Raw genomic sequence first — 26,217 nt, 5'->3', positions numbered from 1 at the left:
TGTGTCCTCATGGATACCAGTTGGGTTTATTACTACTGAACCACAACGGGAAGTTCACTCTTTTTTTAAATAAAATTCTGGATTGGAAATAGTTTTATATTAGAATTATTGAAAATTGTCTTATTGAGGTCAAATACACTTAGCATAAAATTTACCATCCTAACTATTTTGAAGTGACAGTTCAGTGGCATTAAATACAGTAATACTGCTGTGCACCCGTCACCACCGTCCGTCTGCAGAAGTCTGGTCATCTTGTGAAACTCCTCTGTATCGGTTCAGCACGAAGCTGCCAGCCCCCTGCCACCAGCCCCAGGCAGCCACCGTTCTGCTTTCCGTACCTGTGATTCTGACGGCTCCAGATACCGCTTTCAGTGACTCCCACCGTGTCTGTCCTTCCGTGACTGGCCGATGTCCTCAAGGCTCTTCCCTGTTACAGGGTGTGCGAGCGTGTCCTTCCTTTTTAAGGCCAGTGCTGCTCTGCTGGATGGATTACTGCTTTTTGGTGCATAACTTTCCATCTCCTGACCTCACTTTTTTTTTTCTGTGTCACATCATTTCCATGTGACGTCATTCCCTGTTAGAAGGCAGTGTTCTCGAGGACAGGGACTCAGACAGTTCTATTTTCACCTCTTGGAACAGTGCTCGATACATATGAGGTGTGTGATGTTCATTTTTTGGGTGAATGAACTTAGAAACGTTTTCAGGAACACACGCATATTTATGTATATATATATATATATATATATATATACACACACACATAAATAGTTGGTGTGTCAGATGCATCTTCTTTGTAGCTTTCTGGATTATAATTCTGTTTTTGGTATTCTCAACCCTTTAGTAATATGAAAATTATTCATTTAGAGCCTCACTGACTTGGAATAATTGCAGGGTAAGGAGACAGAATAGTTAGGCACGTCTCGACTTCAGGATTTTATAGGCATAACTTTATTATTTTCAAATATAGGACATGTATTAAGTTTACATAAACGAGAGCGAAAAGCAAATGCCTCTGACATCACACAGCCCTAGGCACCTGTCAGCGCTCTGATGGCAGGGGAGCTCCCGTGATGCTTTTCACCAGCCAGACTTGTGCCTGAGCTTCTGCACAGGCCAGCCCGTTAAACACTGTTACTGGGTGTGACACGGCACAGGGTACACAGGTCGGGTAGGGACCTTGCCCTTTGGGAGCTGGCAGTCAGGCAGCGTGGGGCTGGTCTTGCAGTGCCATTGCCTGCCATGTCTCTGCTACTGTCTGGCTCTCTGCCGCTTCCTCATCTGTAGAGAGGCTGCTGCAGGGATAAGGAGACAATGTGTAAAATGTTCAGCCCAGTGCCAGCGAGTGAAAAACGTTTCCTGTACGCTCTTAAGAAGTACTGTTTTCACCATCACTGATAGTCTCAGGCTGAACATGAAACAAACACATGAGTAAATATGTAAGTGAAAATTACGGTAAATGCTGTAAAGAGAACGGGGGAGGGAGTTCCCGTTGGGGCACAGTGGTTAATGAATCCGACCAGGAGCCATGAGGTGTAGGCCGGTGGCTACAGCTCCAATTCGACCCCTAGCCTGGAAACCGCCATATGCCGCGGGTGCCCTAGAAAAAGGCAAAAAGACAAAAAAAAAAAAAAAAAAAGAAAGAAAAGGGAGGAGGACACTGACATATTCAGTTGCTGGGAGGGGGTGGGCTGAGGATTGCAGGGAGCATCAAGGACACCCCGAAGAGGTGACTTAGGAGCCTCAAAAATATAGAGTTTGGGTAGAAAGCAGTCATTTGAAGGGTGAGCTGTGGTGTAGGCTCAGATCCCGCGTTGCTGTGCCTGTGGCTGTGGTGTAGGCTGGCAGCAACAGCTCCGATTAGACTCCTAGCCTGAGAACCTCCATATGCTGCGGTCGCAGCCCTAGAAAAGGCAAAAAGACAAAAAAAAAAAAAAAAAGAGAGAGAGAGAACGTGTTTCAGAAAGTGGAAGTCCTAGGTGAATGCTTTTTTTTTTTTTTTTTGAATGCTTTCTTTAAGTTTGCAAATTGTTACACAGAAATTAAAAGGCACAACAAGGCTCTGAAGCTATTTTCTTGAGTTTCATCTCCCAGGAAGTAAGTGTGGCCTTTCTGCTCTTCCAGCTCCTCGTCCCTCTGCTTCGCCTGCCACCCAGACCCTTTCTCCTCCCTGAGTAGGTCGGCCAGGATGACTTGGGTCGCATGAGATAGAGCATCTGCCGTGGTCCAGATGTTGGTGTGACCGTCACATTCACGGCTTGAAATCCTCACCCTGCGTGATAGTGGGTATTAGAAGCGAAGGCCTTCGGGAGGTGCGAGGTCTTCCCGAGGGTGACGTCTTCATGAATGGGTTAGTGCCCTCATGAAAGCGACCCCACAGAATTCTCTAGGCCCTTCTGCCGTGTTGAGGACACACGAAGTGGCCATCTGCAGCCTGGAAGAGAGCCTCACTAGAATCCAACCCGCCGGTACCCTGATCTGGGACTTCCAGCCTTCAGAACTGTGGAAAATAAATTCTTGCTTCTAAGCCACTCAGTCTGTGGTGTTTGGTTCCAGCAGCTTGAACAGACTAAGACAATATCCAGCTTTAAACGTAGCTTAATGCATGGGGCAGGTGCATTATTTCACGTAATGAGAGGCCATAAGACGTGGCGATCGTTGGTGAGTTTACAAGGTCAGTGCTGCTAGGACTCAAAATTCAGCCTGTCTGAGTTTCTAGGCTTTCCCCTCCGGTGTCCAGGGTTGCTGTAGTGTCCAGTGCCACGTCCCGACACTGCCATCTCCAGCAGCCAGGACGAACGAGACCCTGTCTCACATCCCTGTGTGAGAGCAGGGAGCACTTTGCCGGAGCCCTCTGGCCCCGTTGGTCAGGGTTGGGCCCTCACTGGGGAGGGAGATGAAGAACCATGGTCGGCTGCACTAGCCTGTGGTCACCATTGCTGTTGGTCGGAAGTCCGTAGAGCGCACGGGGGCTTAGCATCTGAACACGGCGGAGCTGAAGGGAAATGGTGGTTGGGGCTGGCTGTAGCCCCACCGCCTTCACGCCTCCTCTCCCATGCCCTTCACTCCAGACTGTGAGCGCTCTTAAGCGTCTTGTCTACACTCATAACTTAGCCAAGAGTCTGGGCTCAGTTAACACCTGTTGAGTGACTGAATGAGCGAATGAACATGGTTACTGGGCTCTTTCCCATGGTGGCTGATACTGAGCGAGTGAGTAAGTGGTGTAGACCAAGGGTGATAACTGGGTTATCCTCTCTGCCAACTGCACTCTACTGGCAATGGTTTCCAGGAGTGACGTGTTGAGAACGTCTCTGAGGCTGCATCCAGGGTTCCGTGAAAAGAGCCCTGATTTGGTCAGCTGTGCCTGCAGTGGGTATGGGGCGGGAGGCTGGGGCCATGCATTTCTGGTGTAGACCGTGATCCGTTTTCATTGCGATGTTGGGAGTCTACTCTGAGATGGGAGCTGAGGTCCTGCTTCAGGAGTCCAGGCTTCGTCGGTACCCACATCAAAGGTGTGAATAAATAGGTGTCTGTTTTTTGGAATCAAAGTGCCCGGAGTTCTGTTAAGCTGTATTTTTGGAGTTTAAGTAATCCCTGCAAGCTGGGGTGATGCTTGACCTGAGTTCACGGGTTAACTCTGATTCAGATGGTTTGAGTCAGTGCTTCCAAGTAGGTACTAAGCTCCACTGTGCCTTCTTAGTCCCAGATTCGTTCTTTGCTGACCAGTCTCCCTTCAGGAAAAGGGTCATAGACGCCAGTTGTGAAACTTGTTGGCTACGCCCATGTTTTTGGATCTTCACATCTCTGCAGCGTAGCTGCTGTTATCCCAGTTTTACGGATAGGCTTCTGGTGGCACGCTCTCGACTAAGAGTGGCAGAACCAACGTCCAGACAATGTCTGTCTGCCTCCAGCGCCAATGTTGTCATGTGTCCCACGGCGCTTAGGAACCAGTTCAGTGATAAAATATGGAATACTTCTACATATCATCATGTTTTGATCAGCTCATTCCTTGGTGTTTAGAGGTTCACCTTGGAAAGCAAGCCTAGTAAACTTGGCAGTGTAAACCCGCATTGTCTCTTCCGGGTCTGGGACATCTCATGGTTGGCATTGCAGTAAGCTCTTCCGAAGAACTGTATGAGTGCACTGATTACAAATATGATTTTAGAAATGTGTTTTCTGATATTCACGAATCAAAAGTGGTGTTTTGGAGTGATAAGTACATTTTCAAGTTCATTGAGTACCTTTTGTATTGTTATTTCATGATAATCCCCTGTGTTACCCAAACTTAGTGGCTTACAACAATAACCATTTTATTTGTCAGTGCTGCTCAGCTGACTGTTGAGGGACAGTTCTCCTTGGGTCTCTGCATGTCTTGCAAGTAGAGGCACTGACAGCTTTTGTTCTTGATTATCTTTTCAGGGGTGTTTATGCAGCAGATGGCCTTGGAAGTCGGAGATGGTGTCTCCTTAGCAGAGAGTAGCCTTGTTTACTATCTAGTACAAATAAAGACAGTGACTCCCCTTGGGTCAAAGCCTGACCCAAGTTTACTGCAGCTCATAAAAGATGAGATTCTCTAAGTTCAGGGTTGCTTAGTTGTCACCTGTTGTCACCAGACCTGGGCCTCTCCTTGGCACGGGGCTTGAGGGTCCAGAGGGGACGGATGCAGAGATGGAGCGCATGCTTCCTGCCATGCTGTGAGTGAGAGGCCTTTGTTTCTGATGCTTGAGTCTGCATCTGCCAGAGCCCACGCACTGTGGCAGGCTGACTTGCTCGCTTGCACGTAGAGTGAAACCTCACAGCCTCACGCTGAGTCTTGTCTTGGTCTGGCCGAGGTCACTCTTGTGGCTGTAGTCATCCAGCCTAACTGGATGGTTTTAAGATGGCCTCACTCAGGTCTGGGCTTCTCTTTCCATGTGGTCTCTCATCTTCAGACTCCCTTTAGCTCCTTTGCACAGTGGTGACAGCATTCCAGAAATGTGAGTGCAGAAGCTGTGCAGACTTTTGACACCTAGGCCCAGAATCATGGTGGCGTCCCTGTGTCCTTTGTTGGTCGGTCACAACGAGTCCTGAAGCCAGTCCACATTAAAGGGCTGGGGAGGCACCTGCACAAGGACATGTCAGCGAGATGGGAGGGGCTGTGGCCACCTTTGTACATCATCCAGGGTCTTGTTTTTGTTTTTCGTGTTCGTTGTGATGTGTACTTGGTGGACCCTTTCATTCTTGAGACTTAGATATATATATTTTTTCTTTTTTGGCTGCCCTGCCACATACAGAGATCCTGGCCGGGAATCCGGTCCGAGCCACAGTTGTGATCTCAGCTGCAGCAACGCCAGTTCCTTCACCCACTGTGCCAGGTCGGGGATCGAACCTGCTGCACCAGTGCTCCAGAAATGCCGCCGATCCCATTGTTCCACAGCGGGAAATCCAAGACTTACATTTTTTAGTTTTGGAACATTTAAAAATATTATATCTTTGATAATTTTCTCTTGTTTTCTTCTCTTTCTGAAACTCCTGTTATTTATTTATTTATTTTTATTTTTTGTTTTATTTTTTGTCTTATTAGGGCCACACTCACAGGCACCCGAGGCATTATGGAGGTTCCCAGGCTAGAGGCTGAAATGGAGCTGTAGCTGCCAGCCTGCACAACAGCCACAGCAACACCAGATCTAAGCTCACGGCAACACCAGATCCTTAACCCACTGAGGGAGGCCAGGGATCAAACCTGTGTCCCCATGGATGCTAGTCAGAGATGTTGGATCTGCTGGATTAATTCTCTGAATTGTATTGTTTCTTCTCTATTGTCTATCTTTTTGTCTTCTTAGTTCTACTTTCTGGAGAATTTCCTTGATTTTGCCATTCATTCGGTTGAACTTTTAAGTTCCAGCTGCCCTGTTCTCAGCTTCTACAAGTTCAGTCTTGTCCTCTGCTCTTCTCTCGTGGGTGCAATATCATCTTTTATCTTTGAGGATATTAATGATTCTAAAAATATTTTTCATCTGGTTCCTTTATTGTCTCTATTTTGTCTGTGTACTTTTTCCTTTTTAAAAACTTCTCTTCCCTCTTCAGTTCGTGGGGGCTTTAGTTGCTCGGCCCTGCCGGGTGAGGAAGACTGGGTGTGTCTTCCTGCCCCTTGCATAGACTTTACACGGGTCACCCCTGTCGGAGCCCAGGCTACAGGTCCCACCTGGCGTGAGCCCCAGGTCCCCAGGTCTGCCCGGTGCTCCTGGGTGGTCCCCTCATTCACCTTCTGTTTTCCAGACTTTGGTTATCGTCGCTCTTCTGCAGTCGTCTCCTCTTTGGTCTCTTTTCCCCCCTTGGGATCTTTTAAATCGTTTTCATAGCATCTTAAGAGGGAACATCAAGATCGTTGAATGTCCGTGGTCGACCGGAAGCCCCGCTTTGCCTTTTCCTGTGGTTTCTCAGGCAGATCCTTGGCCGGCTCTCCCTCGGATTAGTATCTGTGTTGGATGGTGGGAGCGAGCTGCTCGCAGGCTCTGAGGACCTGTCGCTGAGTGTGTTCAGGAGGGCTGGGCAGTGCCCTTCAGCCTTTGCTTCGCCCCAGGCAGTGGAGACTGGCTGCTCGTGGCCCTTTCAACACCTGCTTCCCTCACCGGCTGCTTCTAAGACGGCGTGTCTAGGGGTTTTCTCTCTCTCCCGTGCTCTGCAGAGCTGCCAGTCCAGACCCACCAAACGTGCTGTCTCACCGTATCAAGCAAAGGTTCCTGGGTGTCCCCACAGGTGTCCAGAACAGTTCCTTTTGTCCCCCCTTCATCCGGTCTGAGCGGCCTCGTCTAGACAGCCCTTGCCTTGTCTCGGGATTCAGTCTTCTAGCTGATTCTCAGTGTCCTCAGAGGTAGAGTTTCCGTTTTTCTTTACCTTGTTTCTAGCGATTTCTGAGAAGAGGGCAGGAAGTTTTTATTCCACCATCTCTTATTGGACGTGTGCTCTCATTAATTTCATTTTGGTTTTTCTTAGTTCTGTCTCAAAAATGGACTTCCCCTAAGTTATTCTCCAATTCTCAGGCTATCTCTTCTTCTTTTTTTTTTTTTTAATATGTATACATATATGCTTGGCACACATGGCATTATGACCGCATGGCACCAAAGCTTTTTCTTGCTCAGTTTTTGCTCTGTGTTCTTCCAGGGAAGATCCGCCAGCACGTTCTCAGCCAGACAGTGATGATGAAGCAGAAGAAATACAGGTTGGTTCACCATAAAGTAGCTCTTCCGCAGACTATTCTGATTGAAATGCTCTCTGAAATGGATCTGGCTTTTGAGAGCTTAGCCTCCTTTCTCTAAAGTAAGAAATTACACCAAAACCTCGCTTGGACGTCTGCGTTGTGTTCAGGAAGAGCTGTCTCATGTGGATGTGTCATTTTCAGATGGAAGCCCAGCACACGACCTCTTTTTAACCTGTCTCCTTCCTCTTCCCCCTACAGTGGTCAGACGACGAGAACACAGCCACGCTTACGGTAAGATCGGGTGCTGTCGGGTTTCAACACGGCGCTCCCTAAATTCCCATTTACTCATCATTTCAAGCTTTTATTTATTATTTTGGAAAATAACTTCATTGTTTACAGACGAAACATGGCCTGCCCTTTTTTCCCGTTGATTTTAAAGAATATATCTTAAATGCATGCTTGAGGCTTTGACTTGTTTCTGGTAAGTTCCCAAAGAAAGAATCAAGCCTAACACTAAACTCTGAGTTTCCCAGATCTGTGGAATCGAAATTAAATTGAGAATCTGTATTTGTGTATTCAGGTATATTAAAATGGCATAAAAGTGATAGTTTCTTGCAATGAGAGTATGTAACTTGAACCAGTGTCTTGTATAAAAATGTAGAAGTTGCTTGAGTGTGTTTTAGTCTTTCAGGCTAGGTGTGCTGTTAAATTCAACTTAGAATAGGTTTTAAAGAAGTGTTTTTAGGAGTTCCTGCTGTGGGGCAGCAGGTTAAAGATCCTGTTGTCTCTGAGGTGGCATAGGTTCAATCCCTGGCCTGGCGCAGTGGGTTAAGGATCTGGCATTGTGGCAGCTGTGGCATAGGTACAGCTGCGGCTCAGATTTGATCCCTGGTCTGGGCACTTCCATATGCCGCAGGTGCAGCCGAAAAAGAAAAAAAAAGTCATTTTTTAAAGGAATGAGAGTATTTCTAGAAATATGGTAGGCAAAAGAAGCTCCTCCTACTTTGAGATAAAGGAGGAAGGTTTCTATAAACTTCCTCCAAGTGAGGGGCACGTCACTGTAAAGGAAGCTCCTTTCCAGGAGGGTGTCTTGTGATACAATTCTAAGCGAGAGAAAGTGGCCGAGAGCATACACGTCAAATGACAGCACGTCTGTTACATTTTTAAAATGTTATATTTATGGACAGGCACACGTAGCCTCGGTATAAAGTCCTGGATAGAAGAACGTGCCTGACCTGTGCCGCTGGCTGCCTGGGGCAGAGGGAGGACTTGGAGGAGAGTGGGGAGCCTGGGCGCTCCATTCGTGTCTGTGGTGTTTTTTCCTTAAGAAACTTAAAGGTCTGGATCAAGTATGTCGGTTATTGAATGCATGGATCCAGATATCTATGCACACATATGTAGTATATTTAAAACATTTAATTTATGATTAAAACCAATTTTTTAAAGACATACCCTTCTGAACAGGTGGGTATGGAGGACTGCGGTGGGTAAAGTTGGAAAGATAGGTGAGTTTGGATCCTGAGAAGTCCCCAGATGTGATTTAAAGTGTGGATTTCATCCCCCTTAAAAAGGGCACCTTTTCTCAGACAACTGATGTTGTCATGTGTATTTCAAATCAACTCAGTGAGCTATGAGCTTGAATGAACCTTCCTGCTAGTTGAATCTGTTAAAAAATCATTCCCAGGAAAATGACTTAACACACGTTGAGGAGCTTCTGTTGTGGCTCAGCGGTTAACAAACCCAACTAGTATCCATGAGGACACGGGTTCAATCTCTGGCCTCGATTAGTAGGTTAAGGATCTGGCATTGCCTTGAGTTGCGATGTAGGTTGCAGACGCAGCTCGGATGGTGGCTACAGCTCCAATTCAGCCCCTAGCCTGGGAACCTCCATATGCTGCAGGTGTGGCCCTAAAAAGAACCCCCCCCCCCCACACACACATTGAAAGCTTTATTGAACTCATGAGGGAACTAGGCCATTGTCATAACTGGCTCACAAGAAAACCCAAAGGAAAGATATATTCACAGATAGGGGTATTGAATATGTCAATAAGGCAGCACTGGCTTTGCCTCGTGCAGGACGGGAGGGGAGGAGGCTGGGTTTCTACCGCGCAGCATCCGGAAGAAATACTTCTCGTTGACGTCACTTACCTGTAACTTAGCAAGCTGTGCACGCGCTGGCAGACCCAGCTAGGATTGGGTGACCCAGAAAGCGCTGTGTGTATATAGTACGTAGTCTTCCCCTGAAGCATAAATTATTTTGGACCGTGCGTAAACTTTTTATCATTTACATTGACTTGAGGATCCCTACGGCAGGATTTCTTTAAGTTGAATAACCTGAGGACCTGAGGGAGTTGATCACCTCTCTCAATGTTTATTTTTGTCTGCAGCCATGGCACACGGAAGTTCCCAGGCCAGGGGTCGAACCCACACCACAGCAGTGACAATGCCGAATCCTTAACCACTAGGCCACCAGGGAACTCCCAGTCAGCTCTTTTAAAATGTTACTATATTTTATAATGACCATAAATGAAGTGTACCCTTTAACCATTGTGAATTACTATATATCTTATACCTGTAACTTCTATAAGAAAAAAATTTAATACAGGAATATAAAACAACCCTTAAAGGTGAAGTTTTGTGGGTTGGGGAGAATGAATTGTTTTGTTTTTGAAGATCAAATCCCTCATGTTGTAAAATTTGCCTAACTGTGCTGTTTATCAGAAATATCGCTGAGGCAGATCTTTGCTGGCTGTCTTTGTTGGACAGAGCTCTAGGCAAGCCAAACCAGCAACTTAAGGGGATTTTAGGAAATGATTGGCCTAACAGAAATCATTCTCGTTCTGATGGGGAGAGGCGAATGGAAGATAAAGGACTCAGGGCTCTTACTCATTTTGAAGGCCTCCCTGTGTGGCTGCAGTGTAACTTCACGTGTCTAAGTTGAAGTTGAGTGAGGAAGAAAGGAAGTCCCAGCCCCGCCCCCCATCTCTCCCTTTACTCGCCAGCCTATTGCTTAAAAGAATATATTTCTTTTTTTTTTTTTAAACTTTTTAACTTTTCATTTTTTGCTCTGTTTCCCGCACATAGTTTTTTCTCTTGTCATAATCGGGTTGGATCTCAGGAATCAGCATAAGCCTTTTTTTGGGGGGAAGTAGTGGTTATTATTGCTGAATAACAAGCCACTCTAAAACTTTATGGCTTGAGATAATACTAATCATTTCTTTTTTTACATTGCAAAAACATGTTATATGCTTTTTAAAGGTTGTACTTCATTTATAGTTACTGGGAAATACTGCCCATCTTCCCTGTGTTGAATGGTACTGTGTCATTGTAGCCTGAATTACACCTAATATTTTGTACCTCTCCCTCCTTCAGCTTATTCTAGGCCTCTTCTACCTCCTTTTCTCCCTGTGGAAGAACTTAACCTCGCCTGGACTTTTTCAGTATTTGCAGTTGCCCAGTAGGAGGCAGCAAATATAAAGGAATAACGCCACAGCAGTGCGTCACTGCTGGTATTTTTGTATTCTTGGCTCCCCTGCAGGCTCCACATTGTCTCATGTTCCCCTTTTCTCTGCTTCATCCGTGTGCTCCTTTGATGGTGACATAAGGCTCAAGGGAGAGCATCCGCTGTGTTTCTGTTTACTTCCCGATTGAAACGCCACTTAGCATGTTTTGGTTACTTGCCCATATAAAATACGTGTTTTAAAAGCAACCAGAAAGGAAAGAGCATTTTAACTTCACCAGCGTCCTATTCTGGAGTTTTGTTTATATTAAAACTTGTCTGGAAATAGCAGTGTTTAAATACAGTTAACCACGTAATTTATTTCTCATTCTCATGAAGCCTTTGTGGGGCTATGTCCAAGAATCTTTTCCCGCACATGGAAAGGCTTCTGGCCCTTTCAATACAAGGTACTGCTCCCGAGAACTGGAGTGTATGCGCAGGTGATGTTGCCTCTGTCTCTCTTCACTGAATAAATACTGGTTCTGAGACCATTCCTTCCTTCCTCACACCCCCAGATGCCTGCTGTCGTCTGCCTCTTTAGCTTCGTGGGTCTCCTCGGTTTTGGAAAGTGCTGTTTTGACACTTGTTATCCTTTTCCCTTTCTGACCAACGTTATTCGATCATTGATTTTATTTAGCTGCGTTCAGAAATTCTGATACTAATATGGATTCTAAATTATTTTTAATGCCCTGAAGGGTGGAACCTTGAGATTTGAGTCTTGTTTTCTGTGTTTATTGTGATGATGCTGACTTGCCCAAATGACTTGTTCTTTCTCTCTGTAGGCACCAGAATTTCCCGAGTTCACCACTAAAGTCCAAGAAGCTATCAATTCCCTGGGGGGCAGTGTGTTTCCTAAGCTTAACTGGAGTGCCCCAAGGGTAGGAACGCCTCTCTGAATCTCTCACTGTGTGAATGGTCTGTGTTTTGCTCTCTGTTTCCTTTTACATCTCCACGGAGGGTCTGATTATATTCCTGATTCTAGGGATGATGCTGTGGAATTTATTTTTATTTTCCCTGTTATTTACTTTTCTTGATTTCCAATGCATGTTCTTGGGTCTGTGAAATACTTAGATATTTTGGTAAAAGACAGCTTTAATCTCTTGTGTTGCCGATCTCATCAGAAATCTAAAGAAAGCCTTTCTCTGCCCTTTTCAGAATTTTAGCTCTTCGGTGTGGTGGAGAAATTGTGCTCTATTGCAAAGTAATAAAAATTAAAATGTCACAGGATCTAGAAATAGAGCAGTTTGACAAATTGATGGACATGTTCTTAAAGTGTGTTTTATTATTTCAACATTGCATCGACAAGATTGTTATTTTTTAAGTTAAAGTCTGGGGAAAATTCATTTTTTCTACTCCCGTAGAAAACAATTTTTATGTCAGCAAAGCTCACTTAAGGAATCAGGACTTACCTGCATTTTCAGAAATCATCTCCTGTGCTTATCTTTTCTTATTCTAAAATGAATGATCAATTGCACCTAATCTAATTTTTATTTTTACTTATAAAAATGGGGGACACACATACATAGTTTGAATTTTTGAAAGATCTGGAAGCTTGCTGCAAGCGTCCACCCGTCCCGACAGCTGTTTTGCTTCACCGTTTCCCACTCCTCAGAGGCAGCTACTTCCACAGATTTTAGTGCCTCTTTTGTCGTTTTCCTCTGCTTCTTTATTCTCCCATCCTAGGTGCTTGGTACCAACTTCCCGCTTGAGAGCAGGGAGATCCAGCTCTTCCATCTCCTGTCTCACTCCTTTCTCCTCCGCTGACCTCAGTTGTGGGAGCAGCACACTTTGATTAGAGCCCTAGTCACTGATTCTCACATCACGATTAGGCAGACACTGCGTATGCATCTGATACCCACCATGCTACTGTTCCTTGAGTCTTCTTATCAACATTTTGTTTTCCCCAGCGTTAATAATTACCTCGTTGTATTCAGCTGTATGTTTTTCTGTGTATAGACTGCTGTTTCATTGGGGTTCAGTATGTGCATTCAGTGTTTCATCTTTAATCAGAAGTTCCTCTTTTTTTCATTGGGAGAAATTTTAAAGAGGTTATTATCAAGGAGTTATGAAACTCATTTTTAGTTTACATGCAATCAGGGATTCGAATCATTGTTTACTGTCGATCCAGCTTGAGGCTTTCCAGTGGGATGGGTAGATTTATTTGTGGTCTTAAGTTACTCCTTTGTCCACTTTTTTTTTAATTGAGTGCCCACTCTGCCGCTGATTTCTTTCATACAGTGGGGATAATTGGACAGTTTTTTGCAGTCATTGGTTCTCTCAAGCTTACATTGCTGTCCTGTGTTTGGCATGTCTATAGAAGAAGTATGTTTCTAGAATGACTTGATCATTCTCTCATTTTCAGGCGTGTCCACTGAGCTGTGTGCCTCCTCTATCCACTGTTTTTACTTTTTTTTGGTTCATATGTGTGAGGCATTCACCATTTAAAATGGCCGTGGTTCAGAATGTGTCACCTCCTGTCTCCCAGATTTGATGGGAGAGACAGGAGGTCTTAACTGCTCCTGTCACCAGTTTCAGTGTCCAGCTGACTCTCCCCAGAAAGAAGAAGCAGCCAAGCTTCTCTGATTTTTTTGGAGGGTAGCCAGCCAGGCTGTTTCTTTCTACCTGGATCTTCTAGCTGAAACGTCAGCGTTTCTCGTGTCTCTTCATCCCCTTCTTTCATCGTCAGTAAGGCGGACACAGGGAAGTGCTTGGGCCTGAGCTGGAAGGTGAGGAGGACCAAAACATCCCCCCTCAAGACCGAGGGTCCCACATGCAGTGCTGGTGCCCTTCCTTGTTTAGTAGTGGGATGTGACATTTGGCAGTATAGCTAACATTTCTTACTTGACTCTTTCTTTTCGAAACTCTTGAAATAATCGGCATTATTGATTTTGTATATCGGCCTGAACTGCATTCATAGCAGCCAACCTGGAGTATTTACTAAGTAGCATGTGCTTTGTTATTTAGGATGCATACTGGATAGCGATGAACAGCTCTCTGAAATGTAAAACCCTCAGTGACATCTTTCTGCTCTTCAAGAGTTCCGATTTCATCACTCGTGACTTCACCCAACCGTAAGTGTGTCTCTTGTGCTCTGAGTTGTGGTACTTGTGCGTTGTTTTAGTACTCGTGAGTTTTTCTGCAGATGGAATTCCATTAGTGCTGGGTAAACAAGAGCCGTATAACGGGCCGTTTCATTTTCTCAAATGACATATTAAAGCAATCCTTTCTTTTCTGTTGACAGCAAATGCTATACAGTGAATATCCCTAAATATCAAGGGGCTTCTAAATATCTGCCCAGTAAATATATTGATAATTTTTTTCTAATTATGCAACCAATTTATGCTTATCACAGAAAAATGAAAGTAGGGACTATAGCTAAATCAAAACAGGTAAAACAAAAGCATTCAGGATCTTACATTCAGTTGGTTTTATATGCTTCCAGAACGCTGTCTATGCATAGGTATAATATAGATACACGCCTCTTACTATATCCCAATTTTTAAGAACAAAAATGGGATGATAGCAATCATAGTTTGCTGCTTTTACACTTACCAGCATGCAAAAACAAACATCTTTATGTGTCATTAAATACTTAAATGCATCATTATTTTGAACTTGCTTCAGAGTGTTCTACTGGACAGCTGTGTGTCATTCGCCAGTGCTCCCTTCTTATGTATCGTCCTGCGGTGCATGTCCTTGAGCTGAGTCCTCCTGAGCGTTCCTGGTGGTCCCCTTGGGATGGACTGCTCTTCCCCCACCCCGCCCCGCCGCCACTTAGCCCACAGCTCATCTTCACCGCAGGCGGGCAGGCAGGCAGCACCCTGCATGGCTGAGCTGTAGGCAATCTCTTCATGCTTCTTTGGTTCTGCCCTCAAACAGCAGTTAGTCTGTATATCTTGTCCCACCCTGTTTTCAATCCGAAATCTCAAACCAATCTTTAAGCTGATCGCTAAAATAAAGCATATCAAAAACATCTAGAAACTAAGCAGGTGCATGGGTGAAAAGACCGTGTATACGTGCCACTTCCCCCACCTGTCCAGGTCAGCTTGCCCTGCCCCTTCAGCCCCTTTCAGTCTCAGATCCTGTTTTGAAGAGGACCCTGACTTAAAGAAAATACATTTCCTGAAAGTCGGTTGTGCATCACCTCTTTTGCATCTGGTTCTGCAGCTCAGGCGTATATGTGGTTTTAGCATCACATTACTTAAAATGAAGTTAAATAATAATAAATGAATGTCATTGTACTGCAGTTTATTATGAAAAGGACTTTACCTGTGTTGGTTTTTCTGGTTCATTTATAGGAAAAGCTTCAAGTTGTTTTGACATTTAGCTGTCAGCCTTTTTTGGTTGTATTGTCACAGGTGTTAGGTATTTGCTTTAGTAGTAATGCAGTGAGATTTTAATTCTGGGGGATGATCTCTGATTAGAGGAAGTCATGGCTCTCCCTTTTTTTGCCATCATAGAGCTTTTTGACATCGAGTGCTTTTGAAAAGAGGCCTTGGAATATGTCACATTAAAAATAATCTGTACTCATTAATTCATTGGATATGGATTTTTATGCATCTTTAACGTGAGTTGCCTTGAGCATATGAGGATATCATTTCCTTTCCAACCGTTATAAATCACTTCTTATTCTCTGCTGGTTTTTAAAATCTTTGCAGTCTGTCGACTGGCTGGCTCCTTGTAGCTCACCGCTCCTCCTTTGTCTTACGTCAGTTTTGCCGCGATCCCAGTGAAAGGTAGAAAGAGCAGTCAGTCATTTTGCGTTTTCTACTTTTTGACTTCTGCGTGGGGAAGAAGTTAAAATGGCAAGTGAATCTGAGGCCTTGGACAAGGAGTGTTTATTCACAGAATACCATCCTTCTCCTCGAGTGAATAGTTGGGAGTTGGCAGGACAAACACCAAGCTCTGAGCTGGCAGGCCTTTCAGACAGGCAGTACTCATGGCACCCTTTTCTGGAAATCTTGGTCAGCAGTCAGCTGGATAACCGTTAATAAGTCTTGTTACTACGTAAAAATCCCCGTTGATTGGATCTTTAAGGAAAGATGAACTTTTGTCACCGAGGTCCTTCTGGACCCCTTAAAGATTAAATTAAGAGTATGATTCTCTAGGAGGTTCTGCTGTGGCACAGCCAACAGGATCGCCAGCAGGATCAGCAGCGTCTCTGGAGCACCAGGATGCAGGTTCAACCCCCAGCCCAGCACAGGGGGTTAAGAACCTAGCGTTGCTGGAGTTCCCGTCGTGGCTCAGAGGTTGACGAATCCGACTAGGAACCATGAGGTTGCAGGTTTGATCCCTGGCCTTGCTCAGTGGGTTAAGGATCCAGCGTTGCCATGGGATGTGCTGTAGGTCGCAGATGTGGCTCGGATCTCGAGGTGCTGTGGCTCTGGTGGAGGCCGGTGGCTATAGCTCCGATTGGACCCCTGGCCTGGGAACCGCCATGTGCTGCAGGTGCGGCCCTAGAAAAGACGAAAAAAAAAGAATCTAGGAGTTCCCGTCGTGGCACAGTGGTTAACGAATCCGACTAGGAACCATGAGGTTGCAGGTTCAGTCCCTGCCCTTGCTCAGTGGGTTAACGATCCGGCATTGCCATGAGCTGTGGTGTAGGTTGCAGACGCGGCTCGGATCCAGCGTTGCTGTGGCTCTGGTGTAGGCTGGTGGCTACAGCTCCGATTCAACCCCTAGCTTGGGAGCCTCCATATGCCGCGGGAGCGGCCCAAGAAATAGCAAAGACAAAAAAAAAAAAAAAAAAAAAGAACCTAGTGTTGCTGCAGCTGTGGCTCGGATCTGATCCCTGGCCTAGGAACTCCATATCCTGTGGGGTGGCCAACAAAGAAAAGAGTACAGTTCTTTAAATTGGACAGGATCCTGTCAATGATGTAATCTGACTCTTCTGTCAGAAAATTGAGGCCTAGGAGTTCCCATCGTGGCTCAAGAGTTAACGAATCCGACTAGGAACCATAAGGTTGTGGGTTCGATCGCTGGCCTTGCTTGATGGGTTAACGATCCGGCCTTGCTGTGAGCTGTGGTGTAGGTTGCAGACACAGCTCTGATTGGATCCCTAGCCTGGGAACCTCCATGTACTGCGGATGCGGCCCTAGAAAAGACAAAAAAAAAAAAAGAGAGAGAGAGAGAGAAAATTGATGCCTAGATCTGTTCTGTAATTTGTTTCTATAAACTAGCTAATAGAACCAAAATCGGAATATAACTTCAATAATATTCTTCTAAACGTTCTCTGTATTTTCACTTAATAAAGTTGTAAATTCCTTTCCTAAATACTTCAAAGTAAAATATTATGGAATGAAATAAAGATAGGATATTATAGTATATAATAATATATATTATTATGTAACATTGTGAAAATTACATAAAATTATACTCTTGAGAGCTTGCTTCAATGCAAGAAAACAAGACGTTAGGATTACAGGTTAACAGAGGGCTAACTAAGAAGAATTTACACAGGTTTTTAAAAAGTACATTATTTAACAAGGAGTCTAGAGACAGGATATTTCTAGGGTTAATTCAGCATCTCATCGAGGGCACCAGGGACCAGGCTCTTTCAGTCTTTCCCTGTGTCATCCTTGGTTTATTGCCTTGGTATTTGAGTTCGTCACCTGACGGTTGTAAGGCGGCTACTGCTGTCACAAATATTGCGTGAAAGTGACAATAACTGCATCAAAAACAGAAGGGGTTCATTTGTTTCCACTCATTGTTCTCTGCATGTGAGCAAGCAGAGCTTTCTGGAAGCTCCCCAGGAGACTTGCAGAGAGGCTCAGGTCACACAGACAGGTTCTTAGCCTAATCTAGTAGTTGGCAGATGGAATAGAAATGCCATGATTGGCTTAGACCAGAGGCTCTCAAATTTAGCTTGCACCGGAATCATCTAGAGAATTTGGTAGAGCACAGATTGCCAGTCCCCACCCCCAGGGTTTCTGATTCGCTGGGCTGGGAGTCAGGCCCAAGAATATAATTTCTTACAAGTTCCCAGGTGATCCCGATGCTGGGGTGTAGGCTCACGCCTGGAGGACCGTGTGCTCAGAAGGACACATGCATCACATGCATTGCTGAGGCTCAGGGCCAGGTGTCCTCATGTGAGCAACCACCCTTCCGTTGGCAAGGGAGGAGGCTGGGACTAGCCAGAGGGGAGTCGGCCAGGACTGCCTGCTACTGCTGTCATCTGGCATGGGTAGTAAATACTCTTGTTTTTCCTGTTGTCAAATGGTTATTGCTTTAAAAAGTCGCAGTTGACATATGACACACTTAGCATAATCTGTCTGCATTAATACTTGCTGGAATGAATTATTTGCCTAGATAAGCATTCTTTGTGATTAGACTTACCGAATCAGCAGGCTGCTTTCACTAATTATGTTATCGATGAGGTGTCACTTCAGTAGCCCAGGACCAGAAAAAAAAACCAAAAACCTGGTATTCATTTGACATTTAGAAGGGCTGAGTGAGTGAAAAAATGAATCTGTTCCTTGTTTCTCTGAGAGGCTTATGACTAAGGAATAGAGTTACAAGAGGTCAGGAAAGTTCACGTGTCTTAGTAATCCAAGCTCAGCTATTAATATAATTTTTATACATTTTTTTATTACATTTTATACAGTTCTTATACATTTTTTAAGATTATCACAAAACTATTAATCCTAAAATTCAGCAGCAAACAGTTTGGGGAGTTAAATTTTGTACCTAAGTTGGACCTAACAGAACGTCTACCTTGTGATTTTTTTTTAAAGGCTTATTTGTTTATATATTTATTTTGTCTTTTTGCCATTTGTTGGGCTGCTCCCGTGGCATATGGAGGGTCCCAGGCTAGGGGTCTAATTGGAGCTGTAGCTTCCAGCCTACACCAGAGCCACAGCAATGCTGTATCCGAGCCGTGTCTGCGACCTACACCACAGCTCACGGCAACACCAGATCTTCAACCCACTGAGCAAGGCCAGGGATCGAACCCGCAACCTCATGGTTCCTAGTTGGATTTGTTAACCATGGAGTCATTTATTTAGATGATGATTTTCCCCCTTTAGATTGTTTTAATTTTATTGTATTTATTTTATTTTTTTAATTGAAGTATCGTTGATTTACAATGTTGTGTTAGATCATTATAATTTTGGATAGCACATTTTATCTCTTCTTGAAGAATTCTGCAGAAACTCAAATGAACACCCCCAGTCACCCTTGACTCAGTATCATTTCTTATCTTTCCTTTTCCGCCACCGGTGATAACGAAAGAAATGGATTCTGTACCCGAAATCTTATTTTGGATCCTGACGAGCAACATTTTTCTTTTTTATTTCTGCCCATGACTTAATTTTTTTTTCTTATATACTTAGGTACGGTGAGGTATGATGCCGTACCTTCCAACTTTTCAGGAAGGCTTGTGAGTGGGGATTGTGCCCTAGTAAATATCTGAACAAGGTGGCACTTTATTTTTTTATTTTTTTATTTTGTTGTTGTTGTTGTTGTTGTTGCTATTTCTTGGGCCGCTCCTGCGGCATATGGAGGTTCCCAGGCTAGGGGTCGAATCGGAGCTGTAGCCACCGGCCTACGCCAGAGCCACAGCAACTCGGGATCCGAGCCGCATCTGCAACCTACACCACAGCTCACGGCAACGCCGGATCGTTAACCCACCGAGCAAGGGCAGGGATCGAACCCGCAACCTCATGGTTCCTAGTCGGATTCGTTAACCACTGCGCCACGACGGGAACTCCATGGTGGCACTTTAAAGCATTCATGACTTTGTATACTGCCCCGTCATAAACGTTTTAATGAAGACGTCTTCTCTTTACTTAGCAAAATGACCAAATTGTGATTTCCGTCCCTGGATTTAAGCAGCACCTAATCTGGAGTCCGTTCACAGCGTCAGGGTTCTCCGAGCATGCTGCTGCCACACGGACTGGCCCGAACTAGAGAACTCACACCTTTTGAGGAGGTGACGTGGTCAGTCGCTTCCTCCCAGGCCAGAAGAAATAGTCATCTCAACCTGAGTGTTTCCCGCTGGCGTGGTCTCTTGGATTCCACCTCCTCGTGGCTCTTTCTTGTTTACTGTATTTAAAAAAATTTTGTTGTTGTCGAAGTGTGGTCGATTTACGATGTTATGTCAGTTTCAGGTGTACAACGAAGTGATCAGTAGATTTCTTAATTGTAGCACAGCTCTCATCACGAACGTGTATCCTTTTTCATAGTTTTCCTTCTTTCCTTGCAGCAAAGCATGTACCACATCCAGAGTTTTCTCACTGTCCACCCAGCTCTGCTCTCGTGCATTCTTACACACCGAATGTACTGCATTTGTTCTCTTTTGATGTGTGACATAGTTGGAATATTTTGATAAAAACTGTGTGCCGATCACAAAGTTCACAGAAGAAACTTTGTTCCCTCTTCTGACATGTCTGGGGCATCATGCATGTGCCTGTTTAGAGTGAGAGCGTTTGGCCAGAAATGCAGCCTTGAGCTTAAGGTGAGGGAACGACTTGGGAAACAGCTTAGGTAGAAATAAAGACAAACAAGGTAACATTCCTGTCTATGGCAGCTAAGCACAGTTCTTACAGTTTGGAGCTAGGAGCTTTTTTCTTTTCAAAAATTTGGATCTGGAATGTTGCTCTCCAGAATTCCTGTTAACTGGCTGAATGCAGAAGGTATTCACAGTAAAATGGTATTGGAGTTCCCTTTGTGGCTCAGCAGGTTAAAACCCCAACTAGTGTCCATGAGGATGCAGGTTCGATCCCTGGCCTTGATCAGTGGGGTAAGGATCCAGCTTTGCTGTGAGCTGTGGTGTAGGTCGCAGATGGGGCTCGGATCTGCTGTGGCTGTGGCGTAGGCTGGCAGCTATAGCTCCGATTTGACCCCTAGCCTGCAGGTGCAGTCCTAAAAAGAGAAAAAAAAAAAAAAAAAAGGTAGTGGCATGGATTTCATAGTAGCTTTCATCAGAGAAGACCTTTGGTTATTTGTTTTCTGCTTTTTTTTTTTCCCCAGAGTAAATCTTTACCGTCATTGTATCTGGGAATTCTTTTATTTTGTAATTCATGTTGTAGCTTATACAACACTAACTATGTAATAACACTTGTATTTATTTTGAACCTTTAATGGCTAGCTAGAGGAATGGTAATTATCTGCCGAGAATTAGGAGTTCAACAGAGGAGTCCCTTTCTACCCAGAAAGGAGTGTGACTGTCAGTTGGTGACATTGATTTAATACTGCTTTCTCTTGATACTTTGTTGAAAATTTCAATCAAAGAAATCCTCCAAATTAGTATAAAATACTCACTAAACCAGGAGAAAATTTTAGAAATGGGATTAAAAAAAAAGAACCAACATGCTTATCAGTGTACATGAAAATGGCCAAGGACTAACTATAGCTAGACCAGGGTGGCAGAGATCTTCAAATTAAATTCAAAATGTTCTTGGTTATAATTATAAAAGAACTAGAAGAAACTGGTCATTCAGATCTGGCCTTATTTAAGTTTCCAGCTAAGAAAATTTGAAAAATCTTCTGTTATATATGTCTAGATGTGCTGGCTACAATGTAAACTATAATGTAAAAAATGGGTAGTCGATGGAGTTTTCTGGTGGCCTAGTAGTTATGGATTTGGCATTGTCACTGCTGTAGCATGGAAATTTCTACCTGCCCTGGGTGCATTCCCACCCGCAAAAAAAAAAAAGGGTAGTTTAATTCACAAGAAACAAAAAAAGCATTCCCAGATGCAAGAAATGTGAAGAGGATTGAAAACCAGAGGGTTGGGTGGTCATCAGAACTGGTGATGCCTTCATAGGCTGAGGAACCCAAACCTTAAGCCAAAATAAAGGGGTGATTTAGAAAAGAGACTTTTGCACCCTCAGTAGAGGATGAACAAACTAAAAGTTCACCCACTGGCACAGAAACAAGGAAGCAGGACTGAAACTGCTTGGGCTTTGCGTTTTTATTTATTTATTTTTCTTTATTTTTAATTTATTATTATTATTTTTAGGGCCACACCCATGGCATATGGAGGTTCCCAGGCTAGGGGTCGAATTGGAGCTGTAGCCACTAGCCTACGCCACAGCAACGCCAGATCCGAGCCACATCTGCGACCTACACCACGGCTCACGGCAACGCTGGAGCCACGACCCATTGAGCGAGGCCGGGGATCGAACCTACATCCTCATGGATCCTAGTCGGATTCGTTAACCGCTGAGCCACGATGGGAACTCCAGCTTTGGGTTTTTAATTTTAAAAAGTTGGAACCTCAGGCCTGTATCATGCAGTGATCTGCATGGTTTGAAAACTCCCAAACTAAGAAAGTTTTATATTTGATATGACTGGAAGGTATTTTATTGTTATGATGCTGGTATTTTCTGCTAGTATGGTTTCTGCTAGCAGTCTCAGTATAGTAAGTAGCCTTGATTTAAGAATTTCTTTTTCCTTTTTTTGTGTAGCCTGGAATTTTTGGATCTTTAATTTATGTAAGGATCGTAAAAATTTAAGTGATGTTAATACTGTCATTATCTTAACTCATTTTTCTGCTTTTTTAAACTACTTCCTCCAGAATGTAAATGGAATTTACATTCTCACGCGCAGCTTTCTTTGCAGTCCTTCAGCGGAGCTCCTGGAAGTGTTATTGCTGACCTTCACACTCCGTCTTCATTAGATAGTTTTGCACTTTCCTCTCCTTTCAGGGACGGTACTTGGCCATCTCGTTAATCATCTTAATAAGAAAAAGCCTTGTACAGTAAACTCTTCTCACGTCTCCCTTCTGAAACTAGTCAAGGTTTTTAAATAACATTAAGTGTCAAACCAATCACCACTCAAAAAACAATGTTATAGGCTGGTAGAATGCAAATGTGTTTTAAAAATGTATACCTATCTAGGGAGTTCCCGTCGTGGCGCAGTGGTTAACGAATCCGACTAGGAACCATGAGGTTGTGGATTCGATCCCTGCCCTTGCTCAGTGGGTTAAGGATCCGGCGTTGCCATGAGCTGTGGTGTAGGTCGCAGACGTGGCTCGGATCCTGAGTTGCTGTGGCTCTGGCGTAGGCCGGTGGCTGCAGCTCCGATTCGACCCCTAGCCTGGGAACCTCCCATGTGCCTCGGGAGCAGCCCAAGAAATGGCAAAAAAAGACAAAAAAAAAAAAAAGTATACCTATCTATAGAAAAGAAACAACTCATGAATTTGGAGAACAGACTTGTGGTTGCCAAGGGGTAGGGAGAGGAGGAGGGAGTAGAATGCACTGGGAGTTTGGGGTTGGTAGATGCAAACTGTTGCATTTGGAGTGGATAAGCAATGAGATCCTGTGGGGTAGCACCGGGAACTACATCTAGTCACTTGTGATGGAACATGATGGAAGATAATGTGAGAAAAAGAATGTCTATATATATGTGTGACTGGGTCCAGAAATTGACAGAACATTGTAAATCAACCATAACTTTTAAAAATTCGTTGTAAACGTGTACCGTACGGATTTTAAAGTAGCAAATGAGGATTAACCAAGGGTTGAAACCAGTATCTATAGGAATATCGAAGCATTAAAAAATTTAGATGATTAGACCTGTGTTTTAGAAGTGTTCCTTTTGGTTTTCCTATAGAATTTTAAGAAGTTAAAATCTATCTGTTCTTTATAGAAAACTATAACAAGAACTATCTTAACAGTTTATAAAAAAATACGGCACTCACGTGGTTAAAATCACATTTCAAAAATTAACTGTTAAGGTAATGCCCTGTCATTTTGTCATTCCTCTCCTCCCATCTCCCTTGCATATTTTAGGTACATTTAAATTAAGATAAGCAGTTCAGTTTTATCATGGTAAAGAACTAGTGGTTAGTTGGAAGCTAAGGTACTAATATTTTAAGAAATTGAGTTATAATTGGCCTAACAGTGTATTAGTTTCAGATATACAACATAATGATTTGGCGTTCTGTATATTTTGCAAAATGTGAAATTCTCACTTTTTTTTTTTTTCTTTTTTGTATATTCTAGGACCATATCCGCAGCATATGGAGGTTCCCAGGCTAGGGGTCGAATTGGAGCTGTAGCCACTGGCCTATACCACAGCCACAGCAACTCGAGATCCGAGCCACATCTTCAACCTATACCACAGCTCACGGCAACGCTGGATCCTTAACCCACTGAGCGAGGCCAGGGATCGAACCGGCAACCTCATGGTCCTAGTCGGATTCGTTAACCACTGAGCCATGACAGGAACTCCAAAATCCTCACTTTTAAAATAAATTTGAATTGGCTTCTTATTATGAAAGCACTTCATGTACACTTTGTACTTTTATATGTTTTTTAATTCCTCAAAATGAAAAGTAACATGTATTTGATGTGATAATGTTAGAAATACTACAGATAAACAGCAGAAGAAATGGGCACCCACCTCTGGGAAAGAACCGCTGTTACACATTCTCATAATTATCATCATGTTATGTTTTCTTATGCATGTTTTAAAACATGAGCTTGTATGTATGTAGTTTTCTGACTTTTTTTTTGGTTTTTTTTTTTTTTTTTAATTTTAAGGCTGCACCTGCAGCATATGGAGGTTTCCAGGCTAGGGGTCGAATTGGAGCTGCACCGGCCGGCCTGTGCCACAGCTGTAGCCACTCAGGATCCGAGCAGCTTCTGCGACCTACACCACAGCTCACGACAGCGCCAGATCCTTAACATGCTGAGCGAGGCCAGGGATCGAACCTGCGTCCTCATGTATGCTAGTCAGCTTCGTTTCTGCTGAGTCACATTCCTTTATGACCTTTTTTATTATTTAAAAGTATACTGTATTGTAGAAGTTCCCGCCATGGCTCAGCATGTAGCAAACCTGACGGGCATCCGTGAGGACACAGGTTCAATCCCTGGCCTTGCTCAGTGGGTTAAGGCTCTGGCATTGCCATGAGCTGTGGTGTAGGTCGTGGATGCGGCTTGGATCCCGCATTGCAGTGGCTGTGGCTTTGGTGTAGGCGGGCAGCTACAGCTCCGATTTGACCCCCAGCCTGGGAACCTCTATGTGCTTCGGGTGCGGCCCTAAGAAGACCAAAAAAAAAAAAAAGGGTGTACTGCGTTGTGAATGATTTTCTCTCTTGTAAAGAGTTCTTTTATTCTTTTACCATACTTATTTTTTTTTAAGTTAACATCTTCCATTTGGTGGGGATTTTATTTTATTTTTTTATTATAGTTGATTTGCAATGTTCTGTCAGTTTCTGCTGTACTGCAAAGTGACCCAGTCGAACACACACACACACACACACACTTTCTCATATTATCCTCCATCACGTTCCATCACAAGTGGCTAGATATAGTTCCCTGTGCTATACAGCAGTACCACATAATTTTTTATTCTTCAGGGTATATGGATTTTGACACATTTTTCATTTAGAATTTAAAAAGGAGTTGAGGAAAAATGTTTAAGGATAAAATGAATTTTTTAGTAGAATTCATAAGTGAATTAGCATTTTTTTTTTTTTTTACTAATTATTTGGGCTGTTAAACTAGGGAAAAAAGGGAATCTTTTCATTTTTTAAAAAAATTTGGGGTTATAGTTGATTTACAATGTTATGTCAAATTCTGCTGTACAGCGAAGCGACCCAGTTATACATATATATAAATCTTTTTCTCACATTACCTTCTAGCATGTTCTATCGCCAGTGATTGGATGTTGTTCCCTGTGCTATAAGGTGGGAATTCTTTAAAACAAAGAATATATTATGTAGAACACAATATATTCTACATAGTATATTTCACGTAATATATTCCACATAATTATGTAGCTGATCAAGGACATAAGTCTTTCTCAGGAACCATTAGTCCCTGGGGATTTGGGAGTTGTTAATGAAATCTGAGAGCTTTCACAGCAGCTCTGGAACCCCCGCCCCTGGGAGAGGCAGGTCCACACGTGATTTGGTCGTTTCGTGCTCTTCCGCCCCGACTTGGTTTCCCAGCTTCTGGAGCCTTGATGTCCTCGTGAATACCGATGATAATAATAGCACTTTCTCATAGAAAATTACCGCAGAGATTAAATGAGCTGGCGACTGGGAACACTTCCTATGGTGCGTGATCCCCAGTCCAGAGGCGCGCGCCCTGCCTTTTCACCGCGTCCCTGTGTGTTGCCGTTCGCATTACATCCGTTGGTGCCCAACTGTCCGTGGCAATAAAAGTTCTTATTTTCTGAGGATTTTTAGTCAACCACCTTATTCGTATTGCTGCTGTTTGTGGTACAGATCATCCACCATTGCAGAGAGTTCCCACCTACTCCCACATTCGGGGAAATTTAAAAGCTTTTCGAACTCGATTTTGCTTGAATTGCTTAAGACAGCTTTAAAACTCATTTGGTTTTGCCTGTGTCTCTGGACCGCCTGTTTTGCTCGTTCTGTAGTTGTTGGGGTTCCCCGGGGTTCTGTCCCCCGCACGAGGTGATCGCGCCTGTCCCTTTCCTTGACGCGGCGCTTTCGCCGGTGGCATGACGGCTCCCGAGGACAGTCTTCAGCTCCGCCCTCTCTGCGGTCCCCTTGCCCCGGCTGCTCTCGAGACCTCTGTCTGTGCCTGTCCCGGGACGTCTGCAGCGCTGCCCCCAGGTGTGGTTA

At 44.0% G+C, this 26,217-nt stretch overlaps 1 protein-coding gene across 2 annotated transcripts in view; it reads left to right on the top strand.

Annotated features, from left to right (window-relative positions):
* Positions 1 to 26,217, top strand: part of CDC123 (cell division cycle 123) — a 47,282-nt gene that overhangs the window by 6,193 nt on the left and 14,872 nt on the right. Inside the window, 4 exon segments of one of the 2 annotated variants that reach the window (NM_001243823.1) lie at positions 7,141 to 7,198; positions 7,436 to 7,468; positions 11,459 to 11,554; positions 13,641 to 13,747. In NM_001243823.1, the coding sequence (NP_001230752.1) occupies positions 7,141 to 7,198; positions 7,436 to 7,468; positions 11,459 to 11,554; positions 13,641 to 13,747 (294 nt within the window). 2 annotated transcript variants of the gene reach the window in all.

This window comes from Sus scrofa, chromosome 10 (assembly GCF_000003025.6).
Source record: "Sus scrofa isolate TJ Tabasco breed Duroc chromosome 10, Sscrofa11.1, whole genome shotgun sequence".
In the NCBI taxonomy this organism is placed as follows: Eukaryota; Metazoa; Chordata; class Mammalia; order Artiodactyla; family Suidae; genus Sus; species Sus scrofa.
The sequence above is the reverse complement of the archived record's forward strand: the minus strand, read 5'-3'. Positions and strand labels throughout refer to the sequence as shown.